Source organism: Sorex fumeus, unplaced genomic scaffold (assembly GCF_029834395.1).
Source record: "Sorex fumeus unplaced genomic scaffold, SorFum_2.1 ptg000069l, whole genome shotgun sequence".
NCBI lineage: Eukaryota > Metazoa > Chordata > Mammalia > Eulipotyphla > Soricidae > Sorex > Sorex fumeus.
In genome coordinates, this window is record NW_026606126.1 from 486,479 (window position 1) to 500,597 (window position 14,119).

The 14,119-nt window shown below is 38.9% G+C and overlaps 1 protein-coding gene across 1 annotated transcript in view; it reads right to left on the reverse strand.

Annotated features, from left to right (window-relative positions):
• TMEM135 (transmembrane protein 135) overlaps nucleotides 1-14,119 on the reverse strand; it is a 247,697-nt gene that overhangs the window by 147,928 nt on the left and 85,650 nt on the right. Inside the window, exon 5 of the mRNA XM_056128830.1 lies at nucleotides 5,457-5,522. Coding sequence (XP_055984805.1) covers nucleotides 5,457-5,522 — 66 coding nt within the window. The remainder of the gene's footprint in view (nucleotides 1-5,456; nucleotides 5,523-14,119) is intronic.

Sequence of the window (14,119 nt, forward strand, 5' to 3'; positions counted from 1 at the left end):
TTAATGGGGAGGTGGCTTAAAAGGCTGGAGCACATGCTCTGAGTGCAGGAGTCCTCACAGGTCCTCATCCCCATGACCCCACCAAACCCACCAAAAGCAATTCCCAAGCACTGAGCCAGGGGCAACCCCCAAGAACAAGAATTGTGACTGCAGCAATTTCAACTAAAAATTCCAGTCTTTTCAAATAGTCCTTAAATCTGAAACAGAAAAATTGCCAAAAACATTACTGTGCTTTAGTATAAGAAATTATTTTCAAATAATATAATCATATTCATACATAGGAAGTACATGCACTTACAGTCACACTTGTCTTAAACTGAGAGGCAATTAGACCCATCTAACTGCTCCATTACCTGTCCAGCAGACACATGTTGCGGTGCTTAGTGCTACACAGGAGCTAAGCCTGAACAAGGTGCTCCAACCCTCCTGCAGCAATCACACCAACATAAATATTTCATATTACTTAACTGAAAAACGACCCAGGAAGGAAATATATAAAGTTGCTATTCTAATAAAGTCTAATTAGCAAGGTCTTTTAACATGTTTTTCCCTTCAAATAATGCTCATAAATTTTCTACAGCCCCATATAAGTTGTGTCTCCTAAGAAATCCTGTGAGCTTAGCCCTATTGTATGTAATTATTCCTTTTTGTCTATTTAAATTATGTATACTTTTAAACAAAATGCAACTTATGCAATCTTTAAAGTTTTGCCATTATATAATTACTTCCTAGTTGCTTTGTTTCTCATTTGTTACTAATCAGAACATAAGTTACTAATGGACAAAATACACATTCCCCAAAGGCAAGAATACTGTTTTGTTCTGCTCATGGACAGATCACTAGCACTTAAAATAATGCCAGCAACAGCAAAGGTGATCAGCCAATTCTTTGATGAATGAACAAGAATGAATTATTGCATGTTCCACTCACAAATCTCTTCAAAATTCAATGTGTCAAGCTAACACCGGCTACAAACATTCAACTTTTGAAACTAGAAGTAAATCTGCCTCTAATAACTTATAAATTAAAAAATTAACAAAAGAGGGGCTGGAGCAATAGCACAGCGGGTAGGGCATTTGCCTTGCACGCGGCCAACCTGGGTTCGATTCCCAGCATCCCATATGGTCCCCTGAGCACCGCCAGGGGTAATTCCTGAGCGCAGAGCCAGGAGTAACCCCTGTGCATTGCCGGGTGAGACCCAAAAAGGAAAAAAGAATTAACAAAAGAGTTACAACAGAGCAGTCAACTCACTGACAATAATGAGTAATTTAATTTTTCTATTGCATACTGTAAACCAGCGATATAAACCACCAGTCTCTGTGGCCACTCACAAAAACTTCCTGCTGGCTCAGGAAACTCTTAAGGCTATCTAGCAAATGCTACACTGGGGCAATGCAGGACCTGAGCACTAGGGACGGTTTCCAACTGACATGTCAAAAACATGTCTTAGTATTACCAAGGGCACCATGTATCCCCTATCATTCTCAAACTCGCCATACCGATGTGTATTGCTTGTTAATGCTGCATTGCAGTAGTTCAAAATTTTGCATAAGCAAATTATGTTATGTTACTGTGATGCAAAATTTGAACCCCATAAAATTATTTTTATTTATGCAATAGGAGTCCATGAAATACTCGCCCTATTATCACCAGTCTGCAGGTGTAAGAAGGTTGAAATAGCTGTTCTAAACTATTGTCACTGACTGTCAACTTAATATCCAGTTACAGTGACACACAGATCAAGTATTTTGTTGAGAAATAGTTTAAAATCATATCCTCCTATGATAAAGAACTTTCTTTCCTTTCAAACCTTTAAATTAAGATCAAATGAAAATTCATTAACTTCTACTATTATAAAGGTATATAAAAGAAGAAAAGGTAATTTTAAAAATACATTAACTTTGCTTTAAGTTAAACTTTGCTTTAAGTTCTCTCCCTCAGATGAACACATTTTGTCTTGTCTGGGAGCCACACCCAGCATTATTCAGGGGGACTCCTAGTCCTGTGCTCAGGGATCACTCCTGGTGGTGCTCAGGTGACCATACATTGCCAAGGCTCAACCCTGGGTTGGCTACGTGCAAAACAAGTACCTTACCAGTTGGACTATCTGACTGGCCCCAAAATGAACACATTGTTTTAAAAAATTATGGTCAGGAAAATAGCCAGGAAAATAACCACATTAATTCATACAATTTATTCAAGATACAAAAATCAGTCAGCCAGTTTATAAAAACAAAAACTTTACTAAGAAATACACAGACATGCTGAGGCATCAGTAACTAAAGTCATAAGTGTCAGTATTTTATTTCTTATTTTAAACTCTATTTCTCTACACATATGAAAAGATAACACTAATTAGAATGAATAAAAACATGACAGATTACATCATCTGGGGTTATATAAATACCATAGTGTTTTGATATATGAGTGATTAGTAAACTCCAGTATAAGTAATTATATTGATTAAAATTATATTGAATCCTGGAATGAATGGGCTTTGTGAGCAAATAAGAACTCAAATCAGTCACCTCCGAGTTATTTGATCATTGGCAAAATATTTAATCGCTCTGAGGTTCAAATTATTTATTAAGGTGGGCATAATAATTCTTCCTGGCAAAACTATGACAAAGGTTAAAAAAGATAAAGTAGCTTCTTTATTTAAATCCCCCAATTACTCATATAACCTATCCAGGACAATTCAAACTTCTTCAGAAATTATTTTCTCATTTGCACAAAGGAGAGTCAGACTTTCTAATACTGCATTTCTTAAAACATCCAAATACAGAGCCAGAAAGATAGTTCAAGGAACTGAGAACAGTTTTTGCATGTGAAAGTCAAGGATTTACTCCCAGGTATTTCAATTAACTCAGAACTGACAGGAACCTAGAAATAGCACCTGAGCACCACCAGGTGTGGTCCAAACAACAACAAAGCCAGCAGAAATACATATTCAAAGCACAGGAATCCAGGAAGAAACAGAAAAGCCAACAACATAATTATCATGCACCTCAACACTTATTAAAAAGCCTCCTATTTTTGTAACGTAGATATATCAGTCTTTATTCTGATCTTTATCATTGGTTACAGACCAATCCTGCCTATAAGGGACTAGAAAAAACATTACTCTGAATCACAAAGACGCTTTAATTCATCATCATCATCATTAATATCATATTATTTTAGATCATATTATATATATTTTAGATCATATTATATCTATTATCTTATCATTAGGTAACATGGTTTATAATGGCATTATTAATGCTTTGGCAAATGAAGCCAGGACAATTCTTAATGTTCTCTGCCACTCCCCTCCCTTGATATATCATACATTTTCCAATACATTAAAGATAATTATCTTAGCTGGTTATAAATAATATTTAATAATCTAACAATAATTAAATAGCTAAGCTTTGACTCCACTGCCTACTCCCAAATAATTTCTGCCTAGATCCTAAAACTCAGCATTCCACTTCTATATAGAAGTTATTCTGTATTACTTAGAAGTAATTCAGAATTACTTAGAATTACTTAGTAATTCAGAATTACTTAGAAGTTATTCAGAAGTTATTCTGTATTACTTAGAAGTAAATAAAATACTTCATTCAACCTAAATTAAAAATTTCTACTCTGTCCAGGTTGTGTTCCCAAGTATTGATGTAACTGCTTCCTCAGAAAATTCCACTCTAAAGGCAAGAATTCTTTCCACAGCACTTAGTACACCAACTCCAAAAATTGAGGCCATATATATACACATCATACTTAATTATATATTGTTCTGTTCCATCTTAATTCTCTACTTCTCAAAGTTAAATGATTAAGTACAACTAATTCACACCCTATCTTACCTACCATTTACTGAATAATTAATACATACCACTCTGTATTTTTAAACTATATAACCTTCTTTTTAACCAAGTTAAATATTAGAGATACACACAAAAAAAATTCTCAGAATTCATAAGACAGGTGAGTGGTAATTATGTGGTATCATTAATTATAAGACAGTTCACTTTCTCAGATCTCAACATGTAAGAAGAAAAAGGTAGAACATCCTTCTAGAAAATGATGATCAGAGAACTTTAAACCTTTGCTTAATATTAATATCTGTTAACCAAGGTAGTACCTGGACTCAATTCTAATAATTGGTGAAGACATTAAAAGTTATCTTTAGTTCCTTTTCGTTAATGAATTCTCATATACAAATCCAATACTTCAATGTGTCACTATGTTCAGAATACTTATAAAAACTATACTGTATGCATTTCCCAAACCTACCTAGTTAGAAAATGTTGAAAAGATAAGTTCAAAAGTTTCCTGTTAACCATGAGAAAATACACAATAACTACTCAAATCTGAACTTCATTTTGATATACTCTAAACAGATAAAAATTCCTGATTCTTATTAAAGAGAAATTTTTCTTTTCACAAAATGGCACCATAATCTAAATTGTTCAGAATACAAAGGTATCAAATAAGTTTTTTTCATAAACACAGAAAATTGATACCAAAGTTATTTGCCAATATATTAAACAATGATGTAAAAATTCTAAAAATTGTCTATTTTCACCTAATGAAAAGATACGCCCACTAATTAATTTCAGCTAACTCATTAATTTGTTCTCTTCTATTATGAAATATTTAAAACCAGAAAAATCAAATTATATATCACAAATAATTTCTGGAATAAAAAAATTTTATTCTTAGATATATAAGAATAGAAAAAGAGAGCTAGCAATGTGATGCTATTTCTATTCTCAAATATATGGTAGATATATGGTAGATATTTTTAAGAATCGCTAAGAGCTGTCATACATAAAAAATTCGAAACTATATCTCAATTTTATCTCAACCATAATAAAGAGCATGCACAATTCCATCTCTGTGTATAAAGGGATAAATAGCAACATTTCTAATTTTTTTATCCTAAGAAGGAATTACTATTGATCTATCCAAAAAAAGGAAAAAGAAAGGGAAAAGTATAGATTTTCCTTTCAAATAAACATATATATTTGCAGGAGTCATTACTAAATAAAATGTCTTTGTTTTATTTTTAATCAAAGGTTAAAAGAACATGGGGTGGGAGTGATGGTACAGCAGGTAGGGCATTTGCCTTGCACATGGCTGACTGGGGTTGCATCCCTAGCATCCCATGTGGCTCCCCAAACCCCACCAGGAGTAACTCCTGAACACAGATACAGGAATGGAGGAATAACTCCTGGTCATTGCCAGGTGACCCAAAAAAAGAGAAAAAAAATCTTTATATTCAATCAAATATATCAGATTCCAGTATGACCGAATAAAAATATATTATCAGGTCGTATACACTCAAAATACTGAATATCAGGTATTTTCCAATTTGTTAATAGGAAGCATAATATAGTTCACAGTTTATGTTTTCAATGTCTCATCCTCTAAATTATGAACTAAGAATTATAACAAAATGCTTATCTTACTTCTCCGTTTCTTAATGTCGTGATGGTTCCTCTGGCAACACCCATTCTAAATAAAGTTTCTGTGGCCTGTGAATAAAAATAGAAAAAGTATAACATCTATAATGTGTAAACAAATGTATAAGCCACTATCAAAATGTAAAAATCTTGACAGTGCATTTCTAACACATTTTCTACAGAATAAAAGATAAACAATGAGTTACAACTCTAATTTATATCCCCAAATAAAATACTGCTCATGGATTGGTAGAATTAACTTTGTCAAAATGGCAATACTCCCCGAAAGCATTCAATGTGATCCCTATAAAGATACCCTTGACATTCTTCAAAGAAATTGATCAAACACTCCTGAAATTCATATGGAACAACAAACCACCACGAACAGCTAAAGCAATTCTTGGGGGAAAAAAAAAAGTTGGGAGGCATCACCTTCCGCAAGCGCAAACTGTACTACAAAGCAGTAATAATTAAAACAGCATGGTACTGGAACAAACCACAGACCAACTGAACAGGGTAGAATATCCTTACACACACCCTCAAGTATATGATATCCAATCTTTGATAAGGGAGCAAGAAATGTGAAATGGAGCAAGGAAAGTCTCTTTTAACAAAAGGTTCTGGCAAAACTGAACAGCCACAGGCAAAAAAAATGGGCTCAGAACTCTACTAACACCATACATAAAAGTCAGATCAAAGTGGATTAAAAACCTCAAAATCAGACCAGAATGCATAAAGGACACTGAAGAAAAGGTCGGCAAAAACCTCCACGGCATCAAAGCAAAAGGTATCTTCAAAGATGACACGCCACTGACCAACCAAGTGGATACTGAGATAAACAAATGGGACTACCTTACACTAAGGGGCTTCTGTACCTGAAAAGAAACAGTGACCAGAATATAAAGACAGTCTATAGAATGGGAAAGGATATTCATCCAATACCCATCTGATAAGGGGTTAATATCAAGGATGTACAAGGCACTGGCTGAACTCTACAAGAAGAAAACATCCAATCCCATCAGAAAATGTGGCAATAAAATGAACAGAAACTTTCTCAAAGAAGAAATCTGAATGGCCAAAAGGCATGTGAAAAAATGCTCTTCATCACTAATCATCATGGAGATGCAGATTAAAACAAATATGACATCTCATCTCACACCACAGAGACTGGCCCACATCCAAAAGAGCAAAAGCAACCGGTGTTAGCGAGGATGTAGGGAGAAAGGGACCCTCCTTCACTGTTGGTGGGAATGCTGACTGGTTCAGCTCTTTTGGAAAACAGTATGGATGTTTCTCAAAAAATTAGAAATTGAGCTCCCATTTGACCCAGCAATACCACTTCTGGGAATATATCCCGGAAATGCAAAAAAGTACTGTATAAATGATATCCACACTTGTATGTTTATTGCAGCACTGTTTACAAGAGCCAGAATCTGGGGGAAAAAAACCCGAGTGCCCTAGAACTGACCACTGGTTAAAGAAACTCTAGTACATCTACACAATGGTATACTATTCAGCTGTTAGAAAAGATGAAGTCATGAAATTTACATACAAGTGGTACTACATGGAAAGTATCAGGCTACGTGAAATGAGTCAGAAAGAGAGGGACAGATATAGGAAGACTGCACTCATCTGTGGGATATAAAGTAACAGAATGGGAGACTAACACTCAATGATGGTAGAAATAAAGACCAGGAAGATTGTTCAATGGCTTGGAAGCTGGTCTTTTCTCCTTTGTATGTTAACAGTAGTTGTTTGGGGAGCTGAATGACTAGTTGTAAAAGGGAAAAGCAGAGGCAGCAGATTCTTGGGATAAACTATGTAACCACTTCACTAAACCAAATCAAACTACTTACAACTTTTTATGTTCCCAAACACACAGCAGTCCAAAGGACCGATTCTTTTCCTGTGCTCTCCCCAATGAAAGAATGCAAATTCAACCTGTGGCTTTCCAAATCAGGTCACCAACTCTTCCCACCAGCATTTTTAAGAAAATTCTGACAGATTAGCTCAGCTTCCTTTGAATCTATGGAGAAGCTTTGAAGTGTTCAGTTTTCTTTATACCTCCACTAAGGACACTGCTTTAGATTCACTGGTACCCTCACAACTAACAAGTGTCAGATACAGTGAGTCCCTGGGCTGATTCTTAATATTTGTAAATTTACCACTAGCAATTGCTTTTTAAAACCTCTTCAGCGCCTTCTCCAGATGGAACCCCAGTGACCATGAGCCTCTACAAGGATAGCTCGGGCATGCGGGAACCAGGACTTTTATTCCAAACTGCCAGACTGCCCGGGCTCCCAAGTAACCTCTGATTCCAGAAGTGACGCCCACAACTCGCCCTCCAGCGCCATATTTACAGCACACAGCAACAAAGAAGAAAATCGCTGGGAGGCTCCACAACTCCCAGAGAATGCTCCAGGTCCCAAACAGAGCCAAGATCACTGGGAAGTCCAGATGGGGTAGGTGCCGCATCCCGCCTTCTCAAGATGGAACCCCGGTGACCATGAGCCTCCACAAGCATAGCCCGGGCATGCAGGAACCAGGACTTTCATTCGCGTAAGCGGCCACGCAACATCTCCTTATATACAAAGTGATCAATGGAAAGTAAATCATCCAACATTTCTCCCTGAAAATCAGGCTTGACTCTTTGGCAAACCACAACACCCAATAGGACAGAGAGAACAAAACGGAATGCCCTGCCACAGAGGCAGGGTGGGATGGGGGGTATGGGGGGTGGGAGGGATACTGGGATCCATGGTGGGGGGAAATGGTCACTGGTGGAGGGATGGGTATTCAAAATAAATAAATAAATAAATAAATAAATAACTTCTCTTCGGGTCTTACAACACCTAAAACAAAACTAAAACCTCCATTCAACAATTTGTCAATGACAAAGAAATAGAGAACTTCTATAGATCTCAATAGAATATTAAGAAGACTGTTAAAAGACTTCAAGACAAGAACCCTAAATGGCATACATGTAAAGATCTTGACTAAATCCTGCTATTTGCATGGCTAAGTAATCTGAAGGTGTGAGTTGATAATAGTAATAATCTTTGGACGTTTTTCTTTTTATTTTCTCTCTGCCCATATACATATTCAGTTTGATAAAATATACATATTAAAAATGAAAGTAGGGGCTGGAGCAATAGTACAGTAGGTAGGGCATTTGCCTTGCATGCGGCCGATCCGTGTTCAATTCCAAGCATCCCATATGGTCCCCAGAGCACCCCCAGGAGTTAATTCCTGAGCACAGAGACAAGAGTAACCAGTGAGCATTACCGGGTGTGACCCAAAAAGCAAAAAAAAAAAAAAAAAAAAAGTAAATTTTTATTCCACTTGAAGATTTACTACAATATTGAAACAATGTAAAGAGTTATACTACAAACACTTAAGTTCAACAGAAGTAATAGCATTTTTCTACTTCACTTCACTTCACTTAATCACTTAATCCCCGTTATTCATCGATTTATTCGAGCGGGTGCCAGTAACGTCTCCATTCATCCCGGTTGCGTGCTAGCGTAGCCCAATGGTATCTGTTCGTTTTAGGAACATGTAGAGCCTCAAACCGATCATTTAGGGTCTTGACGAAGAAGTCTGACCATCTTATAGGTGGGCGTCCACGTGATCTTTTGATGTCTCGTGGAATCCAATCAGTAATGGCTCTAGTCCAGTGGTTGTCTGTAAACCTCATTACATGTCCAGCCCATCTGATTTTTGATGTCTTGGCAAATGAGACAGCGTCTCTGATTCTTGAGCGTTGACGAAGATCAGAACTCCGGATTCTATCTCTCATTTGAGTGAATCGTGATATTCCAAGCATAGTTCTTTCGATTCCTCTTTGAGAGACCCGAATAGTGTTCTCATCCTGTTTTCGTAGGGTCCAGGTCTCTGAGGCATATGTTAATGCAGGAAGAATAGTGGAATCAAAGAGATGTGCTCGTAGTTGGAGGTTCTTTGTCCTTTTAGTTATTTCTTCAATGCTCTTGAAGGCATTCCAAGCCGCTCTCTTCCTCCTGCGTAACTCAGGTGCCAGGTCATTCATCATGTTGATTTCTCGACCTAAGTATATATAACTGTTGCATTCGGAGATGGTGGTTCCGTTGAGAGCGAATGGAGCGTCAGGAACAAGGCTGTTTCTCATAAACATTGTCTTCGTAAGATTCAGCTGTAGTCCAACCTTTCCACACTCACGGTCAAAGTCCGCAAGCATTTGTGCCGCTTGGCTGATGTTTGGTGTTATTAGAACGATGTCATCAGCAAAGCGGAGGTGGTGTAGTTGCCGACCATCTATCTTCACTCCCATGTTTTCCCATTCTAGTCGTCGCATGATGTTCTCGAGGGTGGCACTGAAGAGTTTTGGTGAAATGGTATCACCCTGCCGAACCCCTCTCTTGATATGGATGATTACTTCTTTGTAGAATGGTGAGATCTTGGTAGTGAATCCGCAATAGAGCTCACGAAGGATCCTGATGTATTGAGTTTGTACGCCCTGATTGACTAGGGCTTCCATGACCGCTTCCGTCTCAACAGAATCAAAGGCCTTCTTTAAATCAATGAACGTTAGACAGAGCGGCATCTTGAACTCCCGAGATACCTCAATGAGCTTGGTTATTGTGTGGATATGGTCGATGGTACTGAATCCTTTTCGGAATCCAGCTTGTTCACATGGTTGTCCTTCATCTAGTGTTCTGCTAATCCTATTCAGGATGACTCGAGTGAATAGTTTGTAGATGACAGACAATAGGCAGATTGGGCGATAGTTGCCAATGTCGTGGATGTCTCCTTTCTTGTATAGTAGTACAGTCTTGCTGGTTTTCCATTGGGATGGGACCTTGCATTCAGACAGGTAGCGTGTGAAGAGTTGAGCTAATGTATTGATGAGTACTGATGGTAAGTTCTTCAGGTGTTCAGGTCTGATCTTGTCTGGGCCAGGTGCTTTTTGTTTCTTTACCGACGAGATGGCATGTTGGATTTCGGAAGGGAGAACATTGGGAACGACATATCCATCATGTGGTATGTGGTATGTGGGCAAGTGGATGTGGCTATTAAAGAGATCTGAGTAGAATTCATGAATAATCTTCTCCATTGCCCTTCTGGAAGATGTGATAGATCCATCATGATGTCGGAGGGCAGTCATCTTGGTTTTGTAGTTGGTGAAGGACAGGCGGGCATTACGAATGTTTTTCCCAGCTTCTGCTGCATCTACCAGTACTGCTGCTCTCCTGTTTTTGAGGTCATCCTTGATGGCTTTTCTGCACTGTTTTGCCAGTTCGGACGTTTGCTTGTGGTTGCCTGAGGCACGTGCCACGCCACGTTGGCGAATAAGTTCAAGAGTGTTCGAAGAAAGACGGTTTTTTGTGGTTATCTCTCTCTTGGCATTCCTTGCACAATCATGGAGGTGCTGAATCATTCGATCGTATTCCTCATCAATGTTGTCAATGACGGCATCTTCCCATGTTGCTGCAACAGAGCCAAAGAGTTCCCAGTTGGTGGTTGTTCTGGGAGTCTTCTTCTTAAACCTTGCATTCTTTTCTCCTCGTTCTGTGAGGTAGAATTTTGCACGAAGAAGACGGTGGTCTGATCCCGTTTGGAATTTTGGGACAACAGCAACATCGGTTAGGCAAAACCGCCGATTGAATATGATGTGGTCTATTTCATTGTGGAACCGTCCATCGGGAGACTCCCATGTCCAACGTTTAGATTCAGCCTTTTGGAATTGTGAGTTACCATGGAAGGTTTTGGTTGACATGATGAACTCAGACAGTCTGTCACCTTGTTCGTTCCATTCCAGGCCATGGGTTCCGATGTGGAGCATTTTTCTACATTTGGTAATATTAATATATGTATTTAGCCTAGTACATCCACTAGTAAAACACAAATTAATAAATTAAGAATTAGAAAAACACATTTAATATACTTCAAATTAGCACCACAGTTCTTTTGGGGGAACAATGCCCAGCAGAGTTTGGCCCTGGAGAGGCATCTAGTGCCATGGGTAGAACCCATGTTTCCAGGGCTACAGCAGCACCCCAGCCCACAAAGTCATCTTCTCAGCCCAGGCCAGTACTACTTGAGATGGAAAGTGTTTGAGAAAAACCACAGTTTATTTTTTTTCAAAAGTGGACTTGAAATGACTTAATGAAAGAAATGAATGAGTATAAACACTGCTATGAATATAAAAAAAATAAAACGATGTGAATAAAAGGCTGTCTTCACCCAGGCACCTCGGAGAGGGGTGGGTTGAGTTTCCCTCCCCGCCCTAAGAAGAACTCCGGCAGCCAAAAACCTCCAGAAGTTTTCCTGGCTCATAAAAATGGTCCATTGTTGAAAGCTTTCCTCAAGGGCTGGGGGAGAGGACAGTTGGATAGAGAAGGGACCACTGTGACAATGATGGTTGGAGGGATCGCTCTGAGTGAGAGAGGTATGCTGAAAGTGAGCAAAGAACCAAACACGATGGCCTCTCAGTATCTGGATTGCAAATCATGATGCCCAAAAGAAGAGAGGGGGGCTGGGGGCAGAGGGGTGGCAGGAGGGATGATACGGTGAATACTGGTGATGGGAAATGTATACTGGTGGAGGGATGGGTGTTGGAACACTGTATGACTGAAACCAGATCGCGAAAGCTTTGTAACTGTATGTCTCACAGTGATTCAATAATAAAAAAAATAATAACAACAACAACAAAAACCACTCCAATACATATGAGAAGAAGTAGTAGGTCTTTGACCTTTGTACTGCAAAATGAAAAAATGTATTTAAAGGACCCCAGTGCAATAAGATCTAACTTAGATGTTGGTGCTACTCAAAATTCCTTCAAGGGTCAGAGAGATAGTACAGGGGTAAAAGCACTTTCCTTGATGTGGAAGACTTTGGTTTGATTCCTGGCACTGCCAGGAGGAATCTCTGAGCATAGAATCATGAATACTCCCTGAGTATGCTGGCTGTAGCTCCCAAACAAACAACAAACTTCCTAGAACCCAACCGCACAACCATACTCAAGGCCACTCTCCACAGGCTTGGACGAGCCTCACCTATGAGGGAACCTGCAGAAAAACCCAGGTATGCAGCACCAGGCTGTCTTCACTGGGGCCTCTCAGAGGGGGGCAGGTTGAGTTTCCCTCCCCACCCAAAGCAGAGCCCCGACAGCCGAAAACCTCCAGAACCCAGCCACAGCCATGCTCACGGCTACTTCACACGTTTGGACAAGCCTCATGCATGAAGGAACTGATCGAGGAACCTGGGTATGCAGTACCCGTGCCTGAGATCTCCAAGCCTGCTAAGATAGAGACTGGGCCTCCTCCGCCCAGATCCCCAGTCTTCCAGTAGCTTGGCAGTCATACCCACAAACTGCGCCCCCAGCGCCTTGTAATCTCATCAATGGCCAAGACCCAGATACTATAAACCAAAGCTCCCGGAAAAGAGCGATGCAGTATTTCCGGGAGCACATGGAGTGTGACCTCTTGTACTGTAGCCCACTGATATACCTACAGTAGCACACATTTGTCCGGTTTTAACATACTTGCTTGTATTCTCTTATATGCGGGCTTAAATGACTTCAGAATGAAATACAACAACCTTCACACACTTTCCTCTTATTGTGGTGGGAAGATGCTCACCGGAGGGGTGGGTGTTTGAATATTACCTGTAATGAACTACTGTGAACTACTTTATGAAAATAAAATGTATAAAAATTGCAAAACAAAAAAAAGTTCAAATTTGCCCTTTGCAAAAACATGCTCAGGCAAGATACAAAACTTCTTTGGGCTCAACTTTATTATCAGCAAAGCAAGGAGAATAATGGTATATAATTAAAAAATAATAAATAATAACTTTATTGCTAATTTCTCTAAGGAAATGTAAAATTCCATTTTTTCTTCTAAAAAATAAATTACATCATATTACAATTAAAGGGGTCAGGGTTACAAGGCCAGAGAGATCATACAGTGGGCAAGACACTTACCTTGCATGCAGCTGACCCAGGTTCAAACCCTGGCAACACAAATGATCACCCAAGCCCCACCAGGACTGACCCCTGAGCAGAGAGCCAAGAGTTAACTCTGAGTATCTGCCCAAAACCAAAAAAATATTTTAAAAAAAGTGAAGACCTCAATGCTTCTTTTGCAAACCACAACACCAAAAAGGAGAGAGAGAACAGAGAGGAATGCCCTGCCACAGAGGTAGGGTGGGATGGGGCGGATGGGGGTGGGAAGAATACTGGGATCTGTGGTGGTGGGAAATGGGCACTGGTGGAAGAATGGGTATTTGATCATTGTATAATTGAAACCAAGCAAAAACTTTGTAATTCTACAACTGTACCTCATGGTGTCTCACTAATTAAAAAAAAAAAAAAAAGCGAAGAGCCCTGCATTAGAAACCTGGTATTGGAAAAGAAAAGTATGAAGAATAAATCAGAATTAACACAATATGCTCTGCAGTCATGTACTTATGATAAAACCCTTGATAACCAGAAAAATATAAAACTTACATTATTTCAAGATTTATTTAGCAAAACTTTACAGAAAGTATATGAGAACTTAATTCCCCGACTATCCTAAATATAGAAAAAAAATTAATACTAATATTTTTGTTTGTTGGGGGCCACACCTACCAATATTCATGCATTTCTCCTGGCTCTACCCTCAGAAATTACTACTGGTGGTCCA